The 23,446-nt window shown below is 39.0% G+C and overlaps 1 protein-coding gene across 2 annotated transcripts; it reads left to right on the top strand.

The window, feature by feature from the left end:
- Nucleotides 1–811: 811 nt before the first annotated feature.
- LOC111586073 (calcium-binding mitochondrial carrier protein SCaMC-3-like) lies at nucleotides 812–23,164 on the top strand. Of its 2 annotated transcripts, none has more exons than XM_023295763.3 (10): nucleotides 812–1,995; nucleotides 11,689–11,812; nucleotides 12,696–12,783; nucleotides 13,857–13,968; nucleotides 14,274–14,432; nucleotides 15,335–15,487; nucleotides 15,743–15,856; nucleotides 16,908–17,075; nucleotides 18,011–18,161; nucleotides 18,270–23,164. In XM_023295763.3, exons 1-10 carry the CDS (start codon nucleotides 1,783–1,785, stop codon nucleotides 18,449–18,451), a joined length of 1,464 nt encoding a protein of 487 aa, XP_023151531.2. In that variant the 5' UTR covers nucleotides 812–1,782; the 3' UTR covers nucleotides 18,452–23,164. The 2 variants fall into 2 exon arrangements, with proteins under 2 accessions (XP_023151531.2, XP_035797659.2); XM_035941766.2 differs by lacking the exon at nucleotides 812–1,995 and adding an exon at nucleotides 11,486–11,504.
- Nucleotides 23,165–23,446: the final 282 nt, after the last annotated feature.

Raw genomic sequence — 23,446 nt, forward strand, 5'->3', positions numbered from 1 at the left:
TAGTATTAGTTGTTGTAGTTATTGTTGTAGTAGTTATAGCTGATGTAGTAGTTGTCGTAGTTGTTGTAGTTATTGTTATAGTTGTAGTGGTTGTAGTTGCTGCAGTACTTGTTGTAGTTGTTGCTGTAGTAGTAGTAGTAGTTGTAGCAGTAGTTGTAGTAGTAGTTGTAGTTGCTATAGTTGTAGTTGTAGCGGGTGTTGTAGTTTGTGTAGTAGTTGTTAGTAATTGTTGTAGTTGTTGTAGTTGTTAGTAGTTGGTGTAGTTGTTGTAGTTGGTGTAGTACTTGTTGTAGTTGTAGTAGTAGTAGTTATTGTTGTAGTTGTAGTAGTTGTAGTTATTGTAGTAGTAGTAGTTGGTGTAGTAGTTGTTGTAGTAGCTTTTCTAGTTTTTGTAGTTGTTGTTGTAGCTCGTATAGTAGTTGCTGTAGTTGTTGTAGTAGTTGTAGTTGTTTTAGTAGTTGCTGTAGTTGTTGCTGTTCCTTTTGGCTTTTCCCTTCAGGGGTCGCCACAGAGGATCATCTATTTCCATCTGACTCAATCTTTTCTTGTTTTCTATCCAGGCCAACAATCTGACCTTTCTAGAAACAGATTAACATCCTTTCTATGACCACAGGATTTGTCTTCAACATGGTAGTTTAAGAAATGAGAAGCTCCTCACTGCATCAACTAGGGTTAAATAAGTTGTTGCAGCTGAAATTCATCACTGCAGTAATTATCCAATGGAAGGCGTTTACCTATTTGCTTAGTTAAATCCAGGTGGCGATTTTTTTTTCTGGCCAGGCCGTGTATATATACTTCATGAAGATGAAAAGTGAAGTAAGCTTGGGAGGATATGTAGAGCGACAGACCCAGGAAAAGTTTAACAGTTTATCCAAGGCACAGGTTAGGCTTTCAGTTCGATTCATTTTGCTTTATTGGCACGACATTGTTGCCAAAGGATCGATGAATATATGCCAAATGTGATTACAGAAAAAAACAAATGTATCATTCATCAAAGAAAAAGACAAAATAAATAAACAATAGAGAATAGGAGGCAGGTTGTCATTTATATATTGACATTGATTGAGTAAAGTGAGTTGCCAACAAAATACATTTTTATCGACAGTGATCTGTTGAGGAAAAAAACCTGAGAAAGATCAATGGTCTCAGCTTGGACCTACCTATGAGGACTATCTGGCTCCCCTACTGGTTCTCCCTCTCCTCTCCATGCTGGATTGTGTCGCGTTGGAGGCGTGCGCGCTGGAGATGCCGTGCGTAAGGTGTGATGCAGCAGACGCAGATTAATTCACTGGAGGTAAATACATTTTTACTCACTTTCTCTTCAGGATGGCGCTGGAGTTTTCACCACATCAGCTGCAAAGAAAAGAAAAACCCAATAAGAAGCACATGCCATAACCTGACAGCTGTGAAGATGCGCGCACAGACGCACTGAGACTGCGGTAAAAGCGGCTGCTCATGCTCCATGCTCCGAGCTCCTCCTCTGACGGAAACTTTAATTCATTTGAATAAGATTATGGAATGTGCGATGTAGCGTGTAACTGACACGAGGGATAATCTCACGAGAGCTCGTTCAGGCTGCAAGCATCCATCCAGAAGCGACGTTCCTTCGAGCAGAGGGAGGAAAACGCAGCCTCCATTGCCTCCATCCGCATACATAGACGGTGTAGACGCAGCGGATCGGTTCCTCAGGAAACCCGGGCGACACCTCGCTTTGGACTCTGTTATGCTCGACTGTGAAACTAACAGTCGGCCAGCGAAGCAACCCGGAGTTCTCTCTTTCACATGGGCGAAGACGAGGAGCGGTTCTGCGCCTCTTCACGCCGCAGAGGACACGAAGAAAACGGAGAGAACGGAGCGTCTCCGGACCCGGACAGACAGAGGAGGTACACGGAGCTGTTCGAGCAGCTGGACTTGAATAAAGATGGCAGGGTGGACATCAGTGAGCTGAGGACCGGCCTGGCAGCTCGTGGTTTACACCGAGGAGAGGCTGAGGAGGTGAGGAGGTGTTTTATCTGTGTGCTTAACTGGCGACCAGAGAGGAGAGCACTGGTTTAACCTGTAGCAACAGGAGCTCTCCAACAAACTATCTTTTTAAAAAAAAAATCAATTCAGGTACCGACGGGACAGATCTGAGAGCAATTTGTTGTCAGATGCCTAGCAACAAAGTTCTCCCAAGTTGAAGCACATGAATGCCAATAGCCATCATTTGGGTTAATTTTTAATGTTAGGTCAAAATTGCAAGTTTAATATTTTACATATTTTACAGCAGGGGCTCAGAATGGGCCTTTGGAGTTACTACACACCATATTTGTCCCCATTCATTATAGACAATGAGCAACTCATTTGATAATGGACTTTTGAAGTCCATGGGATATATCCTGCATACATTTTTATTTAAAGTTAAAAAAACTAATGTTTTTATGTTCATTATCATGTCTTTATAAATTCCATATTTTTTTATTATTGAAACAATCACTTATTAATAAAAACGACTGGATATCACTAAAATGCCAACTAAATAACCGTACAAATTTAATAACAACCACCTTCTAATTAGCTAAACAATACTAAAATGAGCTTATTCAAAAAATATTTTGGTTGTGTATTTTTTATAAAGTTGAGATAATTATGACAGATATTTCTTTTTTGGCAATATATCAAATTTTGTATGGAAAGTAACAAATTGTGTCCCAGACATCACTTTCAACTATTCAAAAAAACACCTTTCAAGGAAATGACTTTACTCCAAATCACGTGACCTGCTCCACATGATGTCATTTCCTCCTGAAGAAAAGACTGACAAGACTCCAAGGCTTTCTGAGTTATTTAATATAAAGTAGTGTGTGAGTCAAGTGTGGATTTGTTGCATGTCAGCAGTGTTACTGCAATGTCTTTATAAATAACTTTCAATTTCAATTTTACTCAGTCGTATATATAATATTTAGAAGAATCTTTCTGGGAGCCTTGTTGATTTTAGGCCTGAAAACAGCAAAAATGTCAACTATGTTAAAAAAAAAGTCCCACAATTATTGACCCTGATAATAATCTCTGCGTTTTCCTTTTTCTTTCTCTTTGGCTGTTAATACTTGAGTAGATCTAATCTCATAACTGGTTAAAAATGACCTTAGTGCAACACTGAAAGGAGGAGAGGTGAGTAAAGGGAGGCAGTCACCTGTAGAGGTCACATTCTACTTTAGAACGTTGCGCCCATCTCCTTTTATTGACTAAAAGAATCTGATAAGTGGCCCTGACCTCCCCACGGCCTTGCTGCTGGATTTGTGAACCATGTTAAGCATTTGAAGTCTGCTTTGGACCTGTTTGACTGACTGACTCTGAAGCATTTAGTCCATTAGTAGAATTAGTAGTTGACAGCACTCCATTTCCACATGAAAGCAGTCCCACTACAATCATAATCAGCTCTAATGGCCAAGTACGTACACAACGTACAAGGAATTTGGTTTCAGCTGTTGGTGTCACTCAAGGAATAAGGAAAAGAGAATGATAAAATAACTATAGGAAAAAAAGTATAATAATAATAAAAGTAAAATATACATACACACTACCGTTCAAAAGTTTGGGGTCACCCAGACAATTTCATGTTTTCCATGAAAACTCTCACTTTTATTCATGTGCTAACATAACTGCACAAAGGTTTTCTAATCATCAATGAGCCTTTCAACACCATTAGCTAACACAATGTAGCATTAGAACACAGGAGTGATGGTTGCTGGAAATGTTCCTCTGTACCCCTATGGAGATATTCCATTAAAAATCAGCTGTTTCCAGCTAGAATAGTCACTTACCACATTAGCAATGTCTAGACTGTATTTCTGATTAATTTCATGTTGTCTTCATTGAATAAAACTACTTTTCTTTCAAAAATAAGCCATTTCTAGGTGACCCCAAACTTTTGAAGTGTATATATATAGATATTTACACATCTAGAAAAGAATATACAGTCATGTAAATCTGCAGTCCTTCCTTCTTTTAAACAGTTACCTCCATCTTTCAGTCTCAGAACAAATAGATAGCAACACTGTTATTCCATTTATCAGCAGCTTTAGGAGCATTAAAACTGAATGAATTTGCCTTTATACATTTTCAAATGTACTATACTGTTTATTATGGCTGCTTTGATGGCTGTTATTTACTGTGAGATGTGCATCCGTATTGTTCAAATCAACGTTTTAAATTGAGTATTTCAATCAGTAGTCAATCCATTGTTTGTCATCTTGTTTTAGTCTAGAGTTCTAACTAGACTGCGGATATTAAACCTCTCCGAGGTGCCATAAATTCCTCAGTGCTGGTAAACAAAGCTTGTTTTCCCTTGGTAATGGGTTAATTTCTCTTGTCTTTACAACAAAACGTAGATTTCTTGAGATAATCTATCATGTTTTCTCAAGATCACAAGATACAGTAGTTATGGATGTAGGTGCAACCGTGTTACCAGGTAATTGGATTAATTGCTGTAAATTACTTGTAGAAAATTATATTACTACCTTCGATTGACGAAAAATAGAATGAATCAAAAGATCAGTCTCATAAATCAATGTACAGTAATAATAATAATAATAGTAATAATAATAATAATAATAATAATAATAATAATAATAATAATAATAATAATAATAATAATAATAATAATAATAGGGCTGCACAGTGGCGTAGTGGTTAGCACTTTCGCCTTGCAGCGAGAAGACCCCTGGTTCGCGTCCCGGCTTTCCCGGGATCTTTCTGCATGGAGTTTGCATGTTCTCCCTGTGCATGCGTGGGTTCTCTCCGGGTACTCCGGCTTCCTCCCACAGTCCAAAAATATGCTGAGGTTAATTGATCATTCTAAATTGCCCGTAGGTGTGAATGTGAGAGTGCTTGTTTGTCTATGTATGTAGCCCTGCGACAGACTGGTGACCTGTCCAGGGTGTCCCCTGCCTTCGCCTGAGTCAGCTGGGATAGACTCCAGCCCCCCCCCGCGACCCTAGTGAGGAATAAGCGGTGTATAGAAAATGGATGGATGGATAATAATAATAATAATAATGATAATAGTAATAATAGTAGTAATAATAATAATACTTATTATTATTTTCCACTTGACTAAGATTTAAGCAACATCAGTCCGATCATAGCTCCCAAATATTTATTCCTTTGTCAAACTTAAGTATTTAAATGCTCTTTATAAAAATGTTTGTATATATATTTTCACTCTGTTTTTTTTTGTTTGGTTGGTTTTTTTTGCATTGTCACAGGATGGAATATGTCAGTGATTATTCTTGTTTTTTGAGCTCCATAAGATTAAAAAAAATCATTCATGATAAGTTCGAGTCCTTTTAAAATGTCCACAGTTTTTAACTTCTGATTGGACTATTATCTCATATTACTCTAGAAAAAATTAAATATAAGATTCTTTGGACCAAAAAAACTATTATTATATTAAAACATATAGTATTATATATAATTACATATTGTATTGCCTCTGTATAGGTGGATACATGTGTGTAGATTTCATGTTGTAATGACAGAGGGATCAAAAATAGCAGTTTTAATGGGTTTCAATGGGAACATTTTTGTCTTTAAGGTTCCGAGTGTAACACAGTGTAATACTGATGTATTATGGGGGGTGTGGTTAAAATTTCCCCAAAAATACACACCTTTGCCAATATTTTAGGCCCAATGCCTTAACATAGCCAAAATGCTCTAAAAATGAATAATGAAAAGGACAAAAATGTCCTCATTGGTGCATGAGGGTTAAATCAAATGCTGCAAAAATTGCTAAGATGCCATTGATGCATGCTGGCATGCTGTGTTTGAATGGAGGAACTCACGTTTTTTTTACTTTTCGTTGTCCGGAACAACAGGACAAAGCTATGAAGCACTCTATGTAACTTTTCTTCATCAGTAGTTCTACTAAAAATAAGATAAAAACTAATAATAAGAACAAGTTAATATGAAAAATAACTTCCACTGTGCACATTTCAGCACTACACAGGTATGGAGAGTGGTAAAGAAAAAGTGTGTTTTTCAGTAATAACTATCGTACACTTTATTAGATACTTTTACTAATCCACTGGAGTCAGCTCACTCACTTAGGAACCTTTCTAATCATGTTAAAAACCTTTCCAGTACACCCTGTGAGTTGAAAAACTGCTTAATAAAGCATGAGATCTCTAAAGGCAGTGTAAGAGTGGTGTTACATTCAGTTCTATCTATTACAACCACAGCAGCCAGTGCAGGGTCATTACTACAGTATCGGTACAAAGCAAAACTAGTTCAGGTCATTGCAGCTGACAGTCCAGGTACTCTGGAAAGCCATAGCGACAGATGTTTTATAAAATATTAAAATGTGTAACACAACAATGTAAGGGGTCTCTTGTATTTATGTACCCACAGAAAATTATCCACTGGGAATTTTAGTTGTGCAGCCTGTGAATTAAGCGTTGTGGGTTTTTCACAGTGCTCTCATAGTGACATTTTCTGTTCCTATGAGAGCACAGCGACTGAAAAGCCACTCTACCTGCTCAACACCAAATGGATGACAGATAGAGTTAGCAACTTGCTGGTGAACATAGTGGAGCTTTTTGCAGCTAAAGATTCAGATATTTCTCTCAGGAGTTAGTGGAGACTACCATGGAGCTACAGAAAAGCTAAAAGGACAATGTATACTGAATGTAGTTTGCCAGAAGGCCAGAAACACAATTCCAAATGACATCATTGCAGGTTTAGGGGGGAAGGTAAAGATTTAAGGACAAAGTTAGGAAACTCAAAAAAGAAATTCCAACTAGACATTCTTGCCTTTTTGCTAAAGAACTGAAGCTCAATTGATATCTTTTCTTTATCGGATCATTCTCTGTAAGCTCTTCAGATAGTTGCAGTGAAAATTCATGGAGATTAGACAGTCATGCCACAATTAAAGTAATTTAAATCAGCTTTCTTCCTCAATCTGATCTGGAACTCTACACTGTTACAAAATCACCCACCTGCCCTTCAGTCTGCGTTACAACATGGTTTTTAAAAGCTGTACTTGAGACCGTTGAGCCACTTAGCCATTAATATCTCCTACCATTTTCACTCCCAGTTTTAAACTTTCCACTTTATACCTTCTTCCAAAGAAGTCCTCTCTAAATCTCTCTGTTTAAAGTAGTTTTTGACCCATTTTTAAGCTGCCATTTTTGAAATCTTGAGGTCATCCATGGTCTGGTCAATGGCGTCCATCTTATCGCATCCTTCAGAATGGAGCCGGTACAAAACACTGCAGCATGAGCCTGCATGGTCTTCGGCATGTTGAGCCTGATCTCAGAGGTTCTCAGACTTCCGTTGGCAAACCTCAGCTCATCCAGGTTGGCCACAGACTCCTCTCCTGCACTGGGCTTCAGTGGGGACAGTTTCTCTCCAGGATTGAGCTCTAAAGCAATTGTTAGGGCCACAACACCACCAGGTCCAGCAGTGAGTTAGCACCCGGCCTGTTAGCACCGTGGACGCTGGCTGTAGAAAAACTTATCATTACTGTGGGTGAAAAAGAATCAAACTCTCAATACGAGCATCTTGAATTCAGCGTCTCTTTATTCAGGCAGTGCACAGAATCTGACACAACACTAAGCTATGGGAGAGAAGCTCATGTTGATTAACTACATGTAAATTGTCTCTGTTCTGGATAGCTACTCTTGTTCTGACATGGGAAGAAAGCTCTGAATTCTGTTATCTGTCATAGGGATGTAACTCTCTCTTCAAGGCCACCTGCACATTCTCACAGACTTTTAGACTCCTGCCAAGCAAATAATACAGTCCTCAGTATATTTCCATAAATTACCCAGATAAACTTTTTTATGAATGAGCAATGAAATCTTCGGTCCGTGTTCCACTCCCTACACAGCCCTGAAACCGCTTTAGCTCCATTCATCAGCGACCTACTTCCTGCAGCTGATTCTGGCTTGTACTCCATTTTAATCCTGTTTGACCTCAGCTCAGAGTTTGATACAGTGGATCATCATATCTTAAGAGACTGTCACACAGGACGCGCTATGCTTGCTACGGCATTCATCAACAGCAAAGGTGTATTTGTCCCGTGCTAAGAAGCAAACGTTAGCAGTAGCCTTGCTAGTACAAAGGCTTTCCCCCTTCCAGTCTCAAGACAACCGCAAAGTTGTGTCTTATAATTTAGGGTATTGAGACACAATACCAGCATTTCCTCCACTTTGCCCTCCATGCCAGGCAAGATGACTTGTTTCTATTGAAACATATCTATCAATATTCTATTGTTTTTGCACTGGCATCATTAATGACCTGTCCTCTAGTCTGGTTGCTTTAGTTAATAATGTTTGTAAAGAGGTCCACAACTTTGGCGGTTTGACTGTCATTTGCCTTTAATGCTCAGGTGTCTTGAGTGTGGCAGTCCTGCTTTGCAAACTGAGATGGCTAACCAAGATCAGGTCATCCCTTTACTCTGCAGACTTAGAAAACAGCCGTCCATGCTACTATCTCTTCCACAGTCGACTATTGCAGGCCACTTTGCTCTGGTAGCAGCAGGTTAAACATCAGCTGCTAGGCTTTTACCCATATTCCATTGAATACGGGTCACTTTCGACCCATGTTGTGCGTCAAAGAGTTAAAGGTGGTTTTTGTCTGGGCTACTCAACTGTGGAACTCCCTACTTGAGGATCTGAAACAGGCAAATACAGTGTGATCTTAGTACTCTCTTCTTAAAACTCACTTTTATTGCTTAGCTTTTTCTTAATCAATGGTAGTTTTATCATTTTGTCTTCTTTATATCTTAAGTTCAGGTTGTTATTACTTTTAAAATGTGTTTTTTATTGTAACACACTTTGCTACTTCTTTTGAAAGGTGCTATAGAAGGAAATGCTAGAATTATGATAATCATCGTTATTACTTTAAATAGCAGTAACATAAAATCTCATGTACCCTGAGTGAATCTGTCATTTCAATGCATTTATCAACCCTTTTACAGGTCAGTGAGTAATTTGTGTGGCCCAGTTACAACACCATGTACAGACAAGCTGTTCAGGTTTGAAGAGGAATCCAACACTTTGTGGATGAATATTTTAACAATCTGTAACACAAACCTGCCACACTGTTGACCTTAGCTGACAACTGATTTGTCAGTCTGATAATCACATCATTTGGCTTTAATGTCCTCCTCCAGTCATTGATTAAATCCCTTAAAATCCATCTTTGTGTATTGAAGTTACACATTTAAAAAAAAAATCTCCATAAAATTAATCCCTGCCTTAAAATGTGATACTGTAGTAGATGTAACTCTACACAGTTGTTTCCTTGAGAATATTCAAATTTATGAAGTTCTTGCCTCTCTCCACCCACCCGTCCATCTGCACTCTGCAGCTTGAGTAGACCACTTCACGTACAACTCTTCTCAAACACTGTAAAGCCACGAGACACAATGGCAAGTTTCGACATTGGAGTACTTCAGCAATACACGTTTGAACCAGAACCCAATTCTGAAGACAAATAATGATACAGAAAGTCTCACCCTGCAAGTTCACAGGATTAGTCCCTCAGCTCTGTTCCTTGAAAACCCCATTAAACTGACTACATGTTTTTCACTTTCATCAGGGTGGAAATGCTCAGTTGTGGCATTAACTGCTTCTTTCATTTATGATGTGTCCTCTTGACTTTAACTGTAGGCAGTCTTTAAATACAAACTGTAATGGTCCACAGAGATGCTTTTGGACTCTTGATAGACAAAATCATAAAGAGAAACCCAACAAATCAAGGTTTCCTTTGAAATCCCCTTAGAGCAGACACTTGGCAACAAGAATATAATTAGTGTGTACGTACTATACAAAAGTCCCTGAAAAGTGAGGTCCAGCCAAACTTAATTAAAAACACAGCAATATTACACATACTGCAGCATTCGGTATTTCGCTAAAAACACTTCTTTGACTTTTTCAGACACTTCAGAGGTGCTTAGTGGTTGATAAGTGTTCCCAGGAAAGCAGTCACAATCAATGGTCTGTCCACTGCTGAGCTTCATCAAGACATTGTTATACTTTTTACTTCAAGAGGCTCAGCAGGCAATTTAGAGTCCGTTGAAGTCTTTTGAAAAGTTTTTAGTATCCTGGTTACAAATGAACAAACAAATGTGACTGACACTGAAGCTGTTTGTTATTGCTCTCAAGCCGTCAGTTTAGACTGGAAGAAGTTAAATGGAAGTAATAAGTGGATTTTGTTCTGTCATCTACTTTGCTTTACATAGGAATGTAAAATGAATAGAGAGAGGAATGTGGCATGCAACAGAAGAGAGATCTGAACAAAGGCTGGTAAATAAAGATGCCGTAGATCTTAAACACAAAGCCTCTGGGGCTCTGCAGCACCTTTGCCCTGGGGAGCCCTGTTTGTATGGAATTACAAACACACAAAAAAGTAAGCTGCACTGCGTACTAAAACACATAAAATATAGTCTCAGACATATAAATAAATAAGTTAAAATAATAAAAAAAAAACAAAATACACACATACATCCATATATACAAGTCACACATCCCCACACATACAACACCCAGTTACCTCCCTTTGGTAGCTGCACCTAACTGCTCATTTATAAGCTTGACTGAGAGAGGGATAAAAGACTTTTTAAAATGGTTGAGCTTGGACAGCGGGACTCTGTACCTCCTGCCTGAATTCAATAATTCATACTCAGTGAACAGGACATGTGACGGATCAGAAAGACTACTGTTTGCCTGAATGATGGTGGCCTGCACAAATGAGTCTTGTGGCATTCTTCTGAGTTTTATTTTAGTACATCTGTGCATCGCTGTGTCTCCTGGTGACCCAGTGCCAGTGCCTTTTTTGACTGTATTTTAGGTATTAAGCCATGGATGGCAGAGAACTGTAAACAGCTCAACCAGGACAAGGAAGTAAAAAATCTTGGAGTCATCTTGGCCCTCAGTTTTGAGCCATTCGATAATGATATAACCAAGATGGCATTTTATTATTTGAAAAGCATTGCCAGATTGTTACCAGTCCCCTATGAAGCAAATACAGACACTAATACAAGCTTTTATTACGTACCAGATTTAATTTTGTAATGCTTTTCTATCTGGTCTCCCTAAGAAGACTATGCTTCCGCTTCAACTGCTTCAAAACTCAGCAGAAAGAAAGCAAACATTACACTTATTTTACAATCTTTTCACTGGTTACTACTCTTTTAGAATTGATTTAAAAATTCCTCTGTTTGTTTAGAAAGCTGTTAATGGTTCTGCGTATTATCCTATGAACCCACTAGAACCCTCAGGTCTTCTGGTCGTGGCCTTTTATGTATTACTATTACTGTTTTTAGAACTAATTTTAGCTACTAATTGCACTATTTATTCACTTTTTTTACATATCTGAGTCCATTCAATGTATGGTACTACTTAAATTTTTGTTGTTGTCGGTAAAGCGCTTTGTGCAAGAGCCGCGAGAGAATTAGTCTTGTATTCAGTCTCTCTTTGTTTCTTTGTCCTATTCAAGAGAGGAGAGATTGTGTTTGCAGCCAGGTAAGAAGTAGTTTACTTCTTGACCTTCCACTCTTTGCTCTCCTCACTCTCTACACCCCCGACACCACCGTCACTTTCATGCCATCTACTTCATCAACGCACCGTGACCCCGGCCTGCTTCATCTCATTTATACCCCCTTGTATCCTCCCTCCCTGCTGAATCAGTCTCTCTCTGCACTAACAGATCGTCCTCGAGAGCGACATCAACCATGACGGTTTACTAGACTTCCAGGAGTTCTCTCAGTACCTGCGTGCTCACGAGAAAAGGCTGTGGCTAATGTTCCACAGTTTGGACCGCAACAATGACGGTTTGTATGAAACGCTCACAAACATACGCACACATGGGTCAATATATAATTGAGGGACTTTTGAAGTCCATGGGATATATCTGGCATACATTTTTATTAAAAGTTTAAAAAAAATGAGTTTTTTTATGTTTATTATGATCATGTCTTTACAAATATCATAATGATTTATTATGGAAACAATCACTTATTAATAAAAAAAGACTGGATATCACTAAAATGTCAACTAAATAACCGTCCCAATTCAATAACAACCACTTTCTAATTAGCTAAACAATAATAAAATCAGTTCATTCAAAAATCGTTTTGATTGTGTTCTTTTTTATTAAGTTGAGATAATCATGAGAGATATTTCTTTTTTGGAAATTTAACAAATTCTATATGGAAATAAAACACCTCTCAGCGTTAATTCCAAATCACATGACCTGCTCCACGTGATGTCATTTCCTCCTGAAGAAAAGACTGGCAAGACTCCAAGGCTTTCTGAGTTATTAAATATAAAGTGTGAGTCAAGTGTGGATTTATCGCATGTCAACAAGTTTACTACAATATCTGTGTAAATAACTTTAAATTTCGAATTTACTCAATTGTGTATATAATATTTTTAGAAGAATCTTTCTGTAAAAATGCCATGTGGTGTTTGGTTATAGGCAGCCATGTTGATTTTAGGCCTGAAAACAGCAAAAATGTCAACTATGTTATAAAAAGTCGCGCAATTATATATAGACCCATATGCATACACACACCAATTCTCTCTCAGTTCTGGCTACTTGTCTTTCAGTGATGTACACATTGAATATCATCTTCACAGTAGACCACAGATAGACCGCTGTTTGTGGACAGTCACTGTTTGCGATGCTCACATTTTTTCTGTTATGTTGCACAGGGCGAATCGACGTGGGAGAGATCCAGCACTCACTACGCAAGCTTGGAGTGGATGTTACAATGGAGCAGGCCTCCAGAGTACTGCAGAGGTACTGAATGTGTGTGTGTGTCTAACCCACATCCAACATGAATCTGACAACAGTGACTAATAGCAGCCAGAAATGCTAATGATAGTCCTGGCTAGATCCCTAGTAGCTCTCCTGCTGATAATGTTACAGCTGCTGCCCCTGACAAACACAAGAGGACATGCTTTGGCCCACGCTGTATTTGAAAGGCATAGGACGAATAACAATTATTCACAAGCTGTTTAATTTTTGTTTGTATATGACAACAAAATGACAAGAAAGAGAATAACCAACAGGGCAAAGTGATGGAATTGAGTGACAACACACAAACACCTAAAGTGTCCTTACAGCCACAAGGTCACTGGCAGCCCATTTATGCTGGTTTTAGCTTGTTTGAAACAAGCATATTTTCAGAAACTGGAAGACAATATCTTCCTTATGAAGCCTTATACATCACATTTACAATGCAAAATAGGCAAAAATGTATTTAATGGTATTGGGTGTTAACAGGTTAATCCTTTCTAGGCTGGCAATACCAGGTCCTGTCCACATCTGGTCTTAAAATGCAGCCTGCCGCCATTTTCAGAAGGTTGTATGCCGCCTGATGCCATTGTTATTGAAGTGGATGAAGCCTTGTAGTGCTTCATTTTTGTTGCATCCAATCTGGGTTATCATTGAGAATTATAGAACAGCTCTATAACATTAATATCCCTGACTCATTGGTATAAGGCTGTCATATCTCTAATGTACAGCTTTGATTTGGTAGAAGTGTCAACTTTGGCTGACTATTAGCCAAAGTTTTTCTGTTTTTTTTAGATCTCACTCTCTGACTCAGAGCTCTAACTCTTCTTGGTTTAAGAGATAAAAATAAAATGACCACTTGGCTAGTAAGTTAGCAGTCCTTTGCGTGGCATCAAAACAACTCCACCCCGCAATCCGCTGATGTTAGCAGCCACTGAAAGGGGTGAACAAACGGTTGAAATGTTCAGCTTGTTACTGCAAGTGGTCAACAAAGTTGACCAATTTGAAACAGATATTGACAGATCAACTGAATTGAAAAAAAATCTGATTTTCTGGTGTAACTGTGTCACTCTCAGCATGGACAAAGATGGCACTATGACCATTGACTGGAATGAATGGCGCGATCACTTCCTCTTCAACCCTCTCCACAACATGGAGGAAATTGTTCACCACTGGAAACACTCCCATGTGAGTCACTGTTTCCAATGATGGTAATGGTATAGCTAATGGGAATTATAGCATAGTACTGTTTTACAACGCATAACAAAATACAACAGCAAAGGACAGATAGACTGAATACGTACGAACTACACTGTGTTGATCCATAACTTAAATTGCAAAGATAGATGTAGACTGCATGGTATTTGATTTGTCTTAGCAAATGATGGTACAGATGAAAATGCATAGCTTTGCAATATAGTACATACACTGGGGTAAAAAAAACAAAACAAAACAAAAACAAGTTGGTCCTTTAATTACTCATGTTGTTGTAGATGTTTGACATTGGGGAACATCTGACAGTGCCAGATGAGTTCTCAGAGCGGGAGAGGCGATCAGGCCTGGTGTGGAGGCAGCTGGTTGCTGGAGCCATGGCGGGGGCGGTCTCCCGGACAGGAACTGCTCCTCTGGACCGCCTCAAAGTCTTCCTGCAGGTGGGTTATCTAGGTTATCTCACTGCCTCTCCACTGATACACCTATCTTGCAAGGCAGCTCCACGTTTCTGCTTTCCAATAGCTAACTTCTCAAGTGGTACTGTGTAACGAACCATCTACCATGTCAAACTACTGATACACACAGTCAGAAATCAGTGTTACAGGCACAGGTGTAGTGGTGAGATTTACCATTAAATGTTAGGGTATTTATTTTAATATGTTTTCCATTCTCAAAGTTTAATCTTGCTATTTAAATCCTTTGAGAAACAGCTATGTACAGTGAATGGACTGCGAGACATCTGCAGTACTAACAGCTGTAACGGTTCCACATCAGCTGAGTCAGTGTAATGTTGTAGCACTATCTGCCTGTGGCTATCATTTAAAATCTGACTCTGTCCTTCACATACTGCACTGATATTAAGTTACACTCACTGACAGAAATAAAACAAAGCACATGGGAGGTAGTTTGGGTGAGCAACTGGAGCGCTCTCAACCAAAATATAGAAATGAAAAATATAGAAATGACTGATAATGATCAGCTGCGCTTTTACTTTGCTGGAGAATTCTACAAGATACAGTACTGTTATTCAAAACCAATAGAAATGATGGCCAGCAGAAACAAACAAACCAAATCAAGTCACTGACTGACGTCCAATTCAGCCAAAGATAGTCTGTGACACTTATCTCATCAGAAATAAGAAAGAGGGATTACACAGACAGGAAACTCCCAAACTTTTTATTTGATGCAGTACTTGGACCCACAAAGGAAAACCTCTTCCTTTGTGTTCTGTTTTAGTCTGCATCTGTACTAGAGTCCTGCCTGCCATCCAGCCTGCAGTGACAGTTCAAACATAGCACAGGTTGTAATAAGATGACTGACCAGTCAACATTTGTGTCTCAAGGTACACGGCTCTTCTTCTCGGGGGATTAATCTGTGGTCCGGCCTTAGGAATATGGTCCAGGAAGGAGGCGTCTTTTCACTCTGGAGGGGCAATGGTATCAATGTCCTAAAGATTGCCCCTGAATCTGCCATTAAGTTTATGGCCTATGAACAGGTTGGTGTACTCTAATCAATCAGTGACAAAGTGAAAATCTGTCCATTACCCTACTAAGTATGTACTTTAATAGAAAAGAAAAAGAAGTAATTGTTTATTTAATGGAAGACCTAATGACTGTAGGTAATTTTATTAAAATCGCCATTGTTTTCATTTATAGTATAAAAATTAAATACAGTATTGTATTGCACTACTACAACTCTTCTGTCCCCTCATGCCTACCAGTTCTAATGTTCCTTATTCTTATTACTATAGATCAAGTGGCTGATCCGGGGCAGTAAAGAGGGTGGCAGTTTAAGGGTACAAGAGAGGTTCATTGCTGGTTCTCTGGCTGGAGCAACTGCCCAGACCATCATCTACCCCATGGAGGTCAGTTTCAAATTAGTGTTGATTTATCAGCCATCCTCTTTTATGAGTATTTTAGGAAGGTGTTCCAGAACATCCAACAAATGCTCGATCAGATTGGGATCTGGGGAATTTGAAAGGCCATGTCAGCACCTTCAACTCTTTGTCACATTCCTCAAACAATTCCTGAACGATGTTTGCAGTGTGGCAGGGAGCATTATCCTAAATGAAAGAGGCCACTGCCATCAATATGCAGTCTGTATGCAGTCTGCAATGTGTAACACCCACCCAAACATCCACATGAATGCAGGACCCAAGGTTTCCCAGTAGAACATTGGCAAGATCACATCTCCATTGGCTTGCCTTCTTGGGTTGTGATTCATTAGACTAGGCTACTGTCTTCTATTGTTCCATGGTCCCAGTTCAGATGCTCACATTACTGTAGGTGTCTTCAGTGGTGGACAGGAGTCAGTATGGAAATTATTACTAGTCTGCAGCTGCACAGCCCCATGTGAAGCTAACAATGATACACTGTGTGCTCTGACACTTTCCTTTCATAGCAACATAAAGGTTTCCAGCATTTTGTGAAGAAGTCATCTAGCCATCATAGTATAGCACTTTACAATACCTCTTAGCTCCTTAAGCTGCCCGTTTTTCCATCTTCCAACACATTTCACTACTGAATGTTCACTTGCTGCCCATGGTATCCTACCACCACAGGTGCCACTACAATAAGATAATAGAAGTTGTTCACTTCATTGTTCAGAGGTAAGGGGTTAATTTAGGCATCTGTAGGTTTTCTGAGCATGCCCAGCTGGGAACTTCTTTGGATTTCTTAGACAAAGGTAGAGGATGTGGGTAAGCATAGGAATGTCTGGGAAAACCTGCTTATCCTGCTGCTGCCATAAACTACTATAGACTGATGAAAATGACCTGTTGATGCCAGTTTTGTTCCTATTGAATTGTATAAAGACTGATTTGTTTTCTTTGTCCAGTTGCCAATTTCGTCCTATTCCTATAACTCCCCATTAAATTCTTTGAATTCCCTCTTCTCTTGTCCTTCTGGGCTGGGTAGGTGCTGAAAACTCGTCTTACATTAAGGAAGACGGGGCAATACTCAGGTATGGCTGATTGCGCTAAACAGATCCTGAAGACGGAGGGCGTCCGAGCTTTTTACCGAGGCTACCTACCAAATACACTGGGCATCATTCCCTATGCTGGCATCGACTTGGCTGTGTATGAGGTATGTATGCATTAATCTATACTCTATGAGTGTGTGTATAGTGTACAACAGAGGTTAATACACCCCTGTGTAATATCACATAGAGGTCAAATAATTCAAAATTGTATCATCTTGCAATTATTGTGTCATTTAATTTGGACAGTAGGTATTTTCTCTTGTGAAAATTTTAAAAAATGTTTAGTTTTACTGCATAAAAATACAGGCCCTGCAGTAGGAACTCAATGCAACATATGCCAGTACACGCTTCATTTACAAAATACAAATATTTAATTGTTTACCTTTTTCTTTAAAATATCACCAGGCTGTTATACTGGATTCAAGCCAGGTGACATACTTGTCTAGGTCATAGTTTTCAATTTTTCTTCTTTAGAAACTTCTGTGACTTTAGCAATGTGCTTTGGATCATTATACATGCAGGAAGATTTCTCTTCTGCTAGGCCTCTGCAGCTAGTATGTTTGTATATCCCCAGACATTGATTATGCCATGGATAGATGCCATCTCCTCAACAGTTTCTGTACTCATGCAGCCCCATATCATCACACTCCCACATCCATGCTTCACTGTCAGGACTGTGCTTTCACTGTGGACTCTATCTGAGCCAAACAAATTTATCTTGGTCTCATCCCATCATAGAATGTACTTCCAAATTTATTCAGGCTTCTTTTCATGTTGACTGATATTATGCAATGTCCTTCTCACTGCTTGAGCAGTCACAGAAACTCTGATTTCCGCTGATAACCTGTCCTGTCCGTGACTTCATTTTAAAAGGACGGGCATTGTGGCTTTGAGTGGTAGTATAATGGCTCGTTCGAAACCTCCTGATTACTGCAGGTTTATTTACTCTCATTTGTTTTCTCTTTCCTTCTTTTCCCACTTACTCTTTATCATTCTCTTTTCCTCTACTCTCCTCCTTTGACACTACTCATGTTTGAAGACTCTGAAGAACGCCTGGCTCCAGAGGTACTGTGTAGATTCTGCAGACCCAGGAGTTCTGGTCCTGCTTGGCTGTGGTACTGTGTCCAGCACATGTGGCCAGCTGGCATCTTATCCCCTCGCTCTCATACGGACACGCATGCAGGCACAAGGTGAAATATGCTTGAGATCCAGTCACAAGAAATGTACTGATCCATTGGAATGACCAGCATCTGATCTGCTTCATATCCCTAAAACTGCCATCATTCCTCTTCTTTCAGCCATCACTGAGGATAAACCCAAGCTGACCATGGTGGGCCAGTTCAAATACATCATATCTCATGAAGGTGTACCGGGCCTTTACCGAGGCATCACCCCCAACTTTCTGAAAGTCATTCCTGCTGTCAGCATCTCGTATGTGGTCTATGAGCACATGAAGAAGGTCCTCGGAGTGGGATACTAGACTGAGACAACTAAGAAGGACAAAAACAACCAGTGAAAGCAAATGAACATTGTGCTTGAGGGAAGAAGCCGAAGAGAGGTGAGGATAAAGCTCCTCAGACCGCTGAAGAAACGAAACAGAGAGGGGTATTTTCTGTTTGTAGTGTAATTAATCCAAAGCACACAGGCACACATGAACGCTGATGTAGCTGATAATAACTGACAGTGTTTGATAGAGGGTCACATAATGTTGAGAGATACCAGGGTTAAGATTCCTCGAACAATTTTCAGAACAAGAAAACCCTGCATAAAGTATGGAAAACACAAGGCTATGGCATGCTGTTTCAACATTTAACAGCTGAGTCTGACTATCTCAAATTAAAACCACTGAATTCAAGATAGTTGTCAGACTAATAGTGGCCGATATCTCAAATGTCATTATGACAAGTCTGAATTGTTCTGCATGATGCTCCTCATGTGAGACTTCCAATTGGATATTGATCCAAAACCAAAGCAAAACATTTGAACACTGTCAGCAGAAGTAATGGCAGCCACTGTTGTGGTAAGGATAGTTAGAAAATGCTGTTAAATAGGAAGAGCTAATTAGACAGAAGGTTGTGGAGAACGAGAGATTTGTTCATCAGAGAGTTGTGGTTGAAATTATTGAGAACTTCAGCCTCATGCAGCGTTGACATGAAGATGAAACTGCTTGTTATATGTGGTTACGGTTCCAGTGCCATAGTAGTAGTTGTTGTAACTTCTTATGCAAAGACAGATTTTTGCAAAATTATTTGGCCAACTTGCAATAATTTTGGCAATTACATCTTGACAAAGCAGAATCCCAGTTTGAGATTCATACAACACAATTCTGACCATTTCAACCTTCATGTAAGATCTATAAAGGATAATGTAGATATCTTGAATTGAGGAGAATTTAAGATATCTTGACCTAGAATGATGACTTGAAATGGTAGGTATCTGAATCTGGAATTACAACTAGTCATATTTATATCCATTACAATATTGAGGTGAACAGTAATTACCTTCTTCACATTATAATATACAAGTAATGTGTCCATTTTCTTGTTTGGTCTACATAGAGAGGTGCTGCATGATGTAAAATTAGCGTTGCAGTAACATTTTGCAGATCCAGTTTTTGACTTTTTAACAGTCTGGCCTGTATTGCAGCTTGTTTTTGCTGGAACATTCATTGAAATGAGGGAATTGGATGTTTTTATGCAGTGCAAATGTGGAGGTGAATACATCCTTCAAATTTAAATTTTAAATATTGCTAAATTATGATTGGTGCTCAGAGGGAACTTGTCATTGCATATTTCACTTCTGAACAGTGAAAAGGCACTTCCTCTTATGCCTGGGTAGGTGCTTCTTTGTGAAAAAGACTGAAATTTTTTACTTAATTTTGCATCTCTGCAGTCATTAGCTGTCATCTTGGTTGCAGGTAGGATAATAATGTTGCACCAGGGTTTGTGCCGCCGTACAGATTCTCCCTCAGAAAGACCAACATCTTATTCCAGGCATCTTCCTGATTCTTGTTCAGATCAAAAAGTAGAGAAAGAAAAAACCTTTTCAGGATTTTTAGGGCTTCTATCTGGCAGTGGAAACTAGGAGTTTAAGATTAATGTAATTTTTTTGGTCTTAAAGTACATACAGAATGCCATCAGTTAAAGTGAGTTTGATAGAAGCAGCAAGGAGAACTCCTAGTCTCCTGGAACAGCTGTTGGCAATTGCTGTCTCAATGAATTATATTTAGACAGCAATCTAACTTTTTTTAAGCTTATTTCTATGTTTGCTCATGTAACCATGGCTACTACAGAGAATATACCAAGTACAAATACAGGAGCTAAATTTTCTGGTTGATGTTCCCTGCATTATGCAACCCTGCACCAGCAGTGGATAATATACAGATGGTTCTTCTCATGCTGCCAAAGAGGCATAGATTCCAGGTATCAAGATGTTAGCAGCAGATCCTTTAGGTCCAGGAAGTTGTGAGTTGGAGCTGCCATGACTGACAGACCCTACACATTAGCACTGGTCCTTAACCCCAGTCATATAGCCATAACGATTTAGGCCATCTCTCACATCACAACAAGTTGACTCCCTGACCATCCAGTTCATCCCAGACCTTGACATGCACTGTTGTTGTGAGATAAACAGTGTTATTCTCCTCAATTCTTAGGGATATTTTGGCTCATCTGTGCATAATTGCGTAAACCTGCAGTAGCATCAAAGTGATTTTCTAGTCTGTGCCAATAAGCATTGTAGACCATTTTAGTTAGTTTAACTTGCAGGTTAAAAATATTGCTATCCATTTGCTCTAGTTTGAATAAGAGACGGGGCTCCTGAGCTACAGAAACCAAATCTCAAACAGTACGGAGACATGGCTCTAAATTGCTTCATAAGCAGCCCTAAACTTGCAAGTCCTCTTTGTAGAATATGTTGTGGTGAGATGAAATATTTCCAATATAAGGCCTCAGGTATTTTGCACAATACAATCTCCTTGTTTCCTGTGGTCATTGCAGTTGAGCATAATATAATATTCCTTGAACAATATGATACATTTTCAGTTCAACAGGAGTGAAGCCAGCGGCACTAAACCAGCAACTGATGGAAATGCTGCCTCATGCCAGAGTCCCAAAACATGTTGGTACCCCAAAACAAGTGCATCTACTCAATGGACTTTTCTAGACAATCTTTTAATGTGCTACAGAAACGTTGCAGTGTTTGTCTGGGAGTCCAGCTTGTTGCTACCTCTGTCTAACCCGCAGTGTCTCACTGCAAACCATGATTTTAAAAAGCACTGAGAAGTGAAATTAGCCCAAGAGGTGTTAGGTACTTGGACAGGAAGACACTGGAGTTGAAGGTTGAGGAGGCACTCCTTGATTAATAAAATGTTCCGCCCAAATAGTTAAAAGGCTCTGGGTGTAGGGTGGAAGTAGTTACTCATGATATGAGGTGAAAGTAGTCTCTAGTTACATGAGGTGGCTTTCCTCTGTAGAAACTTGGACTAGGCATGAGGTGGATGACCTGGTGCAGGAACAATTTGAGCTGTGCTATTTCAATTGCACCCTAATGAGGATTAAGTGGTGTATAGACAATGGATGGATGGAAGGATTTCAACTGTAGTGTTGGATCCAGCAACTTTGAACTCTAACATTAACTCTGAGCAATGATGAAACAAGGACATATAGTAGTTAACAGATGCTCAGTTCTATGAGCATACAGGAAACAGAATAATGGAGGTTTGTTATGTTAGTTGATATGGTAAAGTTACATTGAAGATGATGATGTTAGAAAACGGAGTGCTGCTACTTTTTGAGGACATGGAGAATGCAGAAAAAATGGCACTTGTTGTCGTCTCCGAGTTTCGCATATCAGTGTTTGTCTTTTCCAAGGGCAACCAATCAACTTCAAGACCTGAACAGCAGTTTTTCTGTAGTAGTTATTATTCTCTCTCCTAGAAACACCCCTGAAAAAGATTCCACAGGGATGGTTCTCATGTTCAGAACATGCTCTAAGGCCCGCAAGTTTCTGCTGTAAGTAGAAAACGGCTCATAGTGACTGAAAAGGTACAAGCTATACATGTCAGAAAGCTAATTTATCTGTCCATTACTGTAATCCATCAATGTTTAGCTCCATCTGCTGACAGAAAGTAACTATAACTTTGCTGTAAGTGATTACTGAAAAAAGCTAGTTAAGGGTTGTGCAAAAAATTTAAAGAGGTGATTGGGGTTAGTATCCAATTTTAAAAATATCTGGAAAATATTGGTCTGTCCATACCTTTTCCTGTTAAGACCTTGTCACATTCAATCAGTATGTACAAAAAAAAGAAGAAGATTGATTTCTGAAATAAAATAAATGCATGATACTAAAATATTAAGAATACTTAGAGCAACTAAAAGCCACTGAAAACATAGATAATGGGCGTGGTACTTCAGGATCAGTACCTTCAGAGGTAAAAAAAAAAAAAAAAAAAAAACAGGAGTAAAGATGGGGCTGCTGTGATTACCACGTTTGCCACGATGAAATGAGAAGCCTGCATGTTCTGTGAGCATTACTGTATGGTATTTTCTGTACTTTCTTCCCAGGACACTGGAGTTTAGCCTAAACAGCTTAACCGCAAGGGTCAGAATATGAGGGAGGAATTAACTGCAATTTCAGGAGAAATGATGGATATCTGTGCATGATTGTTCTTTTTTAAATCATATTTAGATTTATCTTAAATTTAAGCAGCACAAAAACATTCTATAGTTGTTTATTGCTACAGTTCGGAAATAGCTGCATATAAAATATGAAGATAGTGGTGTTACACTACTACTGAATGTCAAAATTTGCATTGTAGGCATAGACATACTGTATATTTTCTATATTATTTTGCTTATGAATGCCTATATCTCTAAAAAAAAATATTCAGTTTTCCTCCCTTGCAAGCGTACTTGAAATGATGAATGCTTGTTGCCACTGGGGCCTTGCAAGGATGACATATAATATTTTTAAAGCATGAGTGCATGTTTCGAAGCATTTTGTGAACCAGCTAGCGCCACTGTGTGAGGACTGTTTTGTCTTTTCTTTTACGAGCTTTTTTACTCAAAAATGACAGAACTGCTGCAGTGTACGTTTGATAACGAACATAAAGAGCTTTCTAGTTTTGATAAATCATCTGTGTCATTTGAATGTGTATTGGAACTTTACATGACATTAAATCTGTGACACTGTACTCTGAAGAGGGCTTTATTGTTACATGAAAATGGCGTCTCAATAGCACATAACTGTTTCAGCTTATAAAGAGGCAACAAGGTGGATTTGCGCGTCTTTAAAGCCGCCAACAAAAAAATAGTAATTTACATATTCAGAGGAGCAACATTAGCAAATATTTAAAGCTGTGTTTGTGTCTGCCTGATGATTACCAGTCATGCTTTAGCCTCCTCCAACTCCTTAAGGGGTTGCTTATTCTATTTTAATTGTGAGCATCCGCTGAGCTCATGAACTGGATATAAAA

The sequence above is a fragment of the Amphiprion ocellaris genome, chromosome 19 (genome assembly GCF_022539595.1).
Source record: "Amphiprion ocellaris isolate individual 3 ecotype Okinawa chromosome 19, ASM2253959v1, whole genome shotgun sequence".
Classification (NCBI taxonomy): domain Eukaryota; kingdom Metazoa; phylum Chordata; class Actinopteri; family Pomacentridae; genus Amphiprion; species Amphiprion ocellaris.